This window comes from Aptenodytes forsteri, unplaced genomic scaffold (assembly GCF_000699145.1).
Source record: "Aptenodytes forsteri isolate BGI_AS27 unplaced genomic scaffold, ASM69914v1 Scaffold368, whole genome shotgun sequence".
Lineage (NCBI taxonomy): Eukaryota > Metazoa > Chordata > Aves > Sphenisciformes > Spheniscidae > Aptenodytes > Aptenodytes forsteri.
The window spans coordinates 259,024-266,278 of record NW_008794884.1 but is presented as its reverse complement, the minus strand read 5'-3'; the positions used below and the strand labels follow the sequence as shown (position 1 = coordinate 266,278).

General features: G+C 64.3%; 1 protein-coding gene across 1 annotated transcript in view; it reads right to left on the bottom strand.

Annotated features, from left to right (window-relative positions):
* Nucleotides 1–1,415: 1,415 nt before the first annotated feature.
* The window catches only part of LOC103895237 (aminoacylase-1), a 19,618-nt gene continuing 13,778 nt past the window's right edge, over nt 1,416–7,255 (bottom strand). Inside the window, exons 2-15 of the mRNA XM_009274770.2 lie at nt 6,564–6,701; nt 5,861–5,925; nt 4,649–4,753; nt 4,438–4,532; nt 4,166–4,242; nt 3,809–3,898; nt 3,520–3,576; nt 3,337–3,410; nt 3,185–3,234; nt 2,845–2,989; nt 2,694–2,762; nt 2,520–2,599; nt 2,187–2,247; nt 1,416–2,046 (exon numbers count right to left, since the gene is read on the bottom strand). Coding sequence (XP_009273045.1) covers nt 1,882–2,046; nt 2,187–2,247; nt 2,520–2,599; nt 2,694–2,762; nt 2,845–2,989; nt 3,185–3,234; nt 3,337–3,410; nt 3,520–3,576; nt 3,809–3,898; nt 4,166–4,242; nt 4,438–4,532; nt 4,649–4,753; nt 5,861–5,925; nt 6,564–6,672 — 1,242 coding nt within the window. The 5' untranslated portion in view covers nt 6,673–6,701 and the 3' untranslated portion in view covers nt 1,416–1,881. The remainder of the gene's footprint in view (nt 2,047–2,186; nt 2,248–2,519; nt 2,600–2,693; nt 2,763–2,844; nt 2,990–3,184; nt 3,235–3,336; nt 3,411–3,519; nt 3,577–3,808; nt 3,899–4,165; nt 4,243–4,437; nt 4,533–4,648; nt 4,754–5,860; nt 5,926–6,563; nt 6,702–7,255) is intronic.

Here is a 7,255-nt window from a genome sequence, read left to right as displayed (position 1 = left end):
TTAGGCTTTGCTGCAACCCTCCCCAAAGAAGCAACCCACAGCCCCTGAGTCCAGCCAGCCCCTCTGGCTCATCCCTGGGGATGGCTCATCCCTTGGGACGGGGAGCAAGGGAGGGGAAGCTGGGCTCCCCCCAGCCTTGCCCTCTTGGAGGGGTGGGAGAGGGCACGCAAGCCTGTCCCCCAAGAAGGACGCTCAGCGTGGGGTGATCTCCAAGCACTAGCAAGCACCCAGCGCTCGGGTCCCATCTCAGCGGCCAGGCAAGCTGGGGACGCCAGGCCGGCTGGGGAAGGGGGCTGAGCAGGATCAAGGGGGGCACGGGGTGCTGTGCCCAGCCTTGGTGCACCCACAGGGCAGGGGACAGGGCAGCGGGGATGCACCGCTGTCTGCCTGCAAAGGTGCCTGCTCACCTGCACCCTGAGCGGGGACCCTGGCCAGCAAGCAGGACCCCACGGTACCCCATGGCACCCCACGGCACCCACACCATTCCCATACCATCCTCCCCCAAGGCTGCAGGGTCAGGGGACGTGGCCATATGAGACATCAGAGAATCCACACAGGCTTCCCTGGAGAGCCTCGGTGCACACGCAGGTGTCCCCCCCTCCCAAAAGCCTTGGATTTGCCCTCAGCGCTGGATGGAGGGGAAGGAGCCGAGGAGCTGGTGGCTTCTTCTGCAGTGCTCCATTGCTACCGGCCTCATCCCTTCTCCCACGGGGCACAGGGGCAGCCTCGTTAGCCCCAGCCCTCCCACAGCCCCCCGAGGGTTGCAGCAGCTTCAATTGAAAGGGAGGGCAGAAGGATGGGGGTGTTCCAGCTTACCCCCAACCTTTTGTAATGGAGCAGCTCCACGACCCCCTCGACTGGGACAAAACCACCTCAATTCAGCTCAGCGAGCCCTTGGCTGGCCCATGGCCTTAGTTTCCCCAGAGAAGACTGTAGGGATGGGCGGCACAGCGTGGCTCTGGGACAGATCCAGCACCCCTGGGTGCTGAAGAGCAGCCCGGAGTGGCGTAAGAGCAAGGAGGAGATGCAGCCTGCAGGCAGCTCTGGCAGATAAGCAGAGGCTGCCTGCCCGGACCCGCACGCTGCCTGCCTGGACCCGAGGGTTTGGAGGAGCGGCACCACCGCAGGAGCTGATGGGAGAGAGGGAACAGGATGAACCCCAGCATCACTGGCCGCTCCTGCTCTCCCCGGCACCCCGAGGCTGATCTGGAGTGGAGGCTCCCAAGGGGCAGCCCCACAGCCTGCCCAGGCAGGATCCTGTCTGCAGCGCCGTCCCCCAGCCCGACGAACCCAGGGGAGGAGGGAGTGCTCCAGCAGATCCCACTGCGCCGAGGAAATCTGTGGTGCCTGGGCTCCCCGAGACCCCACGGGCAGCGCCACGGACAGACAGACAGACAGACACCCCCGCTCCTGGCCGTGCTTACCAAGGAGATTTATTGACTTGCACGTGGAGGATGGGGGGCACTGGCCCCAGCTCTCCCGGCAAGCGAGCAGGGAGGCAGGATGAGGCGTGGGCAGGCAGAGTCGGGCACCAGCCAGCCCCTTACCCCACAGCCAGCACAGCCGGAGGTGGCACGGGGACAGGAGGAGGCATTGCTGACACCGGGAAAGGCAGGAGGCACCCGGGCACAGGGCTCTGGTGGCACCCAGGCAAGGGGGACACAACCCCAAGGGGGGTGGCTGGGACCCAGATTTTGAGGGCACAGCCAGGACACTCAGCACAGGCATCACCATCGGGCCAGCCCTGAGCACAGCCAACATGGCATGATGCCACCTGGGCCCCTGGCATGCAGGCATTTGCTGTGCCCACCCCTTGCCCTGTTTTTAAAGCCTTGTGTCCTGCTGCTTGGCACCCCCCCATCCTGCCCCTCGCCGGGACGCTCAGCCCTCGGCGGGTAGAGGGGGCACCGATGCCAGGGCAGGTAGGAGGCGGGCATAGATGTCGATGCCCCGCAGGAAAACTTGCTCGTTGAGGAACTCGTTGTGGTCATGGAGCAGCACCGGGGTGCGGTTCATGGGCGAGAAGCCGATAGCGGGGTGTCCTGCCTGGGGATGGGGGGGTACGGGGTGAGGCCGGGGCTGGGACAGGCACCATGTGCCCCCCTCTGCCCAGGCACGGCTCCTGCTTGGGGCTGCAGGTCTCACCCCAGGTGGGGAACCCACGGGTGGGCTGGCATCGTACTCACCGCTCGGATGTAGCGGCTTTCGGTGGCGGCCGGGAAGATCTCGAGCTTGAGCTGCAGCTTCCTGACAAGCAAGACCCTGTGTCAGCATGGGCATGGGGACAGCTGGGTCCCCTATCCCCCTGCCACCCCGCGGGCAAAGAGACCACGCCAGGAAGGTCCCTGAGCCCTGCAGGACACTCAATCCCATCCCTTTTGGGGGGCACGGGGAGATGCCCTGGCATGGCATGGAGCATCTCCTCCCAACCCCTGCCATGACCCCAGAGACCCCCAGGGACCTCCTGGATCCCACCGTGTCCCCGCCAGGGTCCTGCCCTTCCTGGGGACACTACTCACATGTCCCTGCAGACCCCGCTGAAGGCTTTCCACCACGGGTCCGACTCCTCGGTGGAGGTGATGTGTTGGTCCATACATTTCTGATGGAGGGAGAGGGCAGGTGAGGAGCAGGGGGGTGGGCATGTGGCAGGGGAGGGACGGGCACGATGCGCTCGGGTAGCCGAGACCCCTCACCTGGTGAAACTCATAGGTGACGCCATCCCCAGCACCCCGGCACCATGCGGCCACCTGCTCCTCGAAGGCCTGAGGCAGAGACCAGAGGAGGGGTGTGATTGGGGTACCCCCAACCCGCTCCCTTCCTGGGTGGGGCCAGCATGACGCCCACCTTCAAGTCCACAGTGGGTGGGATGCGGACATCAAAGCTGGCCGCCATCTCAGAAGGCACCACGTTGAAGGAGACACCCCCCTCCAGCATGGTCAGGTTGAGCGAGGTGACGTCCCCTAGGGTCAGGCTTGAGTCGGACTTGAGCCTCGGGGGACACAAGGGAGAGTCACCCTCCACCACTCGGGGAGGAGGGGAAGCGCTCCCCCACCCCGCCACCACCCCCAAAAGGGGAAACTGAGGCATGGGGTGGCAGCGCCGGATTAGATCCTGGCTTGGGATCCCAAGGACCCCCTCCACAGACCAAACTGAAGCCACCGCCATCCCGCTGCCCGTCTCCTACCTCTGCTTCTCGCTCTCCCTGAAGGCCAGGAAGGAGTTGATGACTTTGTGCTGGGGAGGGAAGGGCAGGGGGGTGAGGACCAGCCCTGTGGCAGGCACCTGGCAGCCCCAGGGCAGGCAGGGGGTGTGTGCAGAGCGTACCCCCTCTCTTACCATCTTCTCGGCCGCCGTGTTGCTGATGAAGCGGGACCCATGCCCGGGGCTGCCCACGCACTTCACCTTTATCCCTGCGGCAGCCGGGGGAGAGGGAAGCGTTGAACAGAAAACCCAGGGTGGCACCAGTGCCCCAGCGCCCAGCAGAGCCAGGGACGGGGCAGTGGGCACGCAGTTACTCACACCACGGGCTCTTCTCGCCGTAAAAGACGCTGAAGGTGTCGGACGGGCTGGCCAGGCCTGCGGTGGGCACAGATGGGGGTCAGCGGGGCAGGTCAGCCCCTCTCTGTTCTGCCCTGGCAGCATTTCCTCTCCAGGCTGGCACCGTGTGGATCACTGGCCGGGGGAAGGAGCCCCCGAAGGGGTCCCCGGAAGCCGTGTTGGGTGCCAGTGCTCGGGGGGTGATGCCAACAGGCAGAGGGGTGCGTGCCAAGAGGAGACACATCCCCGTGCCAGCCCTGCCACCACTCACCCTCGTCCAGGGCAAAGCCCACGTTGAGCGCTCTGAACTCGGGGCGCTGCACGAACATCTCCATGCCTTTGTGTCCGCCCACCTCCTCATCTGTGGGGGAAGGCTTAGCGTGGAGGGAGGAACGGGGGTGTCCCCCGGCCCACCACCCCCTGGTCCTCCTTCCACGCCAGCCTGGGTGCCACCGGCGCACACGATGTCCTTGGACCTGGAAACCCTTCCATCCCCAATCTAGGGGAGCTCAAAATCTGGAGAGGCTGGCAGGGGGGTGCCCGGCTGCCAGGCCACAGGGAACTCCAGAGCATCACCCAGCTGCCAGCCCCTCCTGTCCCCCCAAGAGGGGACACCCTGGGGACTCACCAGGCACAAAGGTGAGGTGGATGGTGCGGGCAAAACACTTTCCCTCTGCCTTCAGCCTCCGGATGGCCTCGAGGTACCTGTGGGGAGAAGGCAGTGCCTGGGCATCACAGAGGAAAGGGGCTGGTGTGCCCTGAGCCACCCTGGGGGGGGTCAAGCAGTGGCACCCACAGCCCCCAGGGACCCTGGGGACGGTGGCATCCCGTGCTGCATCACTCAGAGGCACCCTCATGCTGTGCCCGCTCCCCCCGGCAGGTGCAGAGCCCTCCACTCACTGGATGGAGACACACTTCATGTCCTGGGCACCCCGGGCATAGATGTTGCCTTGCGAGTCCTTAACGGCCTCAAAGGGTGGGTAGGTCCAGTGTTCCTGTGGGGAAAAGCAGCCGTGACAGCAGAGGGGCACGGCAGGCACCAGCTCCTGTTTGCCTGCCACCCCTAGTCCTCCCTGCCACGCCCGTCCCACCCCTCGCCCTGTCCCGGCACCTCAAAGACGGGCACGACGTCGGTGTGGGAGTTGAGGAGGACGGAGCGCAGGCGGGGGTTCGTGCCCTGCCAGGTCAGGATCAGCACCACGCGGCCCTGGCACACCTGTGGGGCGAGGGCAGGATGTCACTGGGGTCCCGGCTGGGGACAGAGGGGCTGGGACCGGCAGGCTGGAGCCGAAAAGCATCAGTCTGGGAAAAGTTTCTTGATGCCACGTGGCAGGTCACCCCTTCCTCCGCTGGGAGAGGGCAGGCAGCAGGTGCAGGCATGCCTGCACCCCCCCCCAGCCAGACGGAGCCCGGCCACGGGTGCAAGCTCCTGGCTGCAATTCAGATGGAGGAGGGGAGACGAACCCAGCGTCTTCCCCCGGTGCCCGGGAGTCCCCTGGGACAGCCAGTGCCCAGCAGGAAGGACGTCCCCAGGCAACTTGACCCTGCCAGATCCCCAGCTAATCATAGCACCAGCGGCCGCAAAGGTCAGTGAGGACCAGCCTGAATATACGCTTAAGGAAGGGCTCAGGTCAGCAGAGGATTACAGGCAGAGGGGATTCACTCCTGCCCAGCTCCAGGGCAGCGGCAGGGGAAAGCCTGGTCACTAAGGACCCAGGCGCAGATGGATGGATGGATGGATGGATGGATGGATGGATGGATGGATGGATGGATGGATGGATGGATGGATGGATGGATGGATGGATGGATGGACGGATGGATGGACGGATGGAGTGGGGGCTGCTCCTCGCCACACTCACCTCCACTTTCTGGCAGGCCAAGCCCAGGTCGGTGCCAACACGCTCCAGCAGCCAGACGGAGCCCGGCCACGGGTGCAAGCTCCTGGCTGCAATTCAGATGGAGGAGGGGAGACGAACCCAGCGTCTTCCCCCGGTGCCCGGGAGTCCCCTGGGACAGCCAGTGCCCAGCAGGAAGGACGTCCCCAGGCAACTTGACCCTGCCAGATCCCCAGCTAATCATAGCACCAGCGGCCGCAAAGGTCAGTGAGGACCAGCCTGAATATACGCTTAAGGAAGGGCTCAGGTCAGCAGAGGATTACAGGCAGAGGGGATTCACTCCTGCCCAGCTCCAGGGCAGCGAAGCCTGGAAGCCTGGTCACTAAGGACCCAGGCGCAGATGGATGGATGGATGGATGGATGGATGGATGGATGGATGGACGGATGGATGGACGGATGGAGTGGGGGCTGCTCCTCGCCACACTCACCTCCACTTTCTGGCAGGCCAAGCCCAGGTCGGTGCCAACACGCTCCAGAAACCGGACAGCCGCATCTGGGGAGGAGCGGGGATGCCCGGAGTTATGTCAGGATCTCCCTCCCCTCTCACTGCAACCCCCTGGGGACCCCAAGGCTCTCTGGGGTTCCCAAGCCAAGGAAAGAGGTGACCAGAGAGGTCAGGTGATGGAGGTCCTGAGCACAAGAGGTGGCTGGGAGTGGGGACAGGAGCGGCTCGTCACCGTCCCTTTGGGGCGAGGACTAGGGGAACATGAAAAAATAAAAATTGAAAGGAGCAAGTTCAGGGGGGATGGTCCTCCGTAGGAGTTTTGGGAGCTCCTCACCAACAAAAAAAATCTTGATGTACTTTAGTGGGAAGATGGAAACATTAACGGAAGGAGATCTAAATGGGGTTATCACAAGCATCCATCCCAGAGCCAGGGCAGCGTGCAAAGGGGGGGGCCCTGGGGCACCGGGCTGGAGGAAGCAAATGGCAACTCTGGGTGCACTCGAGATGTCCCTGCCCCAACCAAAGGCGCCGGCAGAGATAAGGCACAAAGGTGTCCGCTCTTTAACACCACGACCAAAACAACCCTGGTCAAGGACTCAGGCACCCGGGTCCAAAGACCAGAGCTGCAAGGTAGAGGAGAAGGAGCCGTGTTGCACAGCTCCCTGTCCCGTCCCCCCCATCCTCACCATAGTCAGGTTTGGGGTGAACGGTGTCAATCCTCAGGTACTCCCGGAAAAGCGTAACTGAGGGGTCCTCTGAGGCCCCCGTGCTCTTCCCAGGCTTCCCGGGTGCCATGTCAGGCCTGGGACCGGGGCTGCAAAGCTCTGGGGGAAGAGTGGGGAGATGGTTAATCACCCACCGGCCCCTCCAAAGTCCGCCGGCGAGCTCGGTCGTCACAGAAACCGAAGCGGGACAGGGCAAAGGTCTCCCTGGTGCGAGTCCTGGGACGCTGCCACCACAGGAGAAGTCCCCCCACTTGGGTATGGGGGCAGGGTGGTGTGTGCCCCCCTTGCCATCCTTTCATCATCCCCCCAAAGCGCATGTTCCTGCCCCAAATACGGTGCCAGGGCATACGCGGTGCCGGGGCACGGGGGCGAGCCGTAGGGTAGGGCTAGCTGGGGAGTAGCGGGCTAGTAGGGAGGAAAGGGGGGCAACAAGGTGAGGAAGGGGGTTATGGGGGGAAGAAGGGTGTATGGGGCAGAGGCATGCGGTGGTCAGGGTTAGCCAGTGGTTGGGGGTCCAGGGGGCTGTGGGGGAGTGCAGGCAGGGAAGGCAGGATGCTGGCGTAAGGGGGTGCAGGTAAGGAAAGGGGGGCCGGCCAGGGGAAGCAGGATGATGCGGGATGCTTAGGGGCATATGGGGGTGCAGCAGGAGGGGG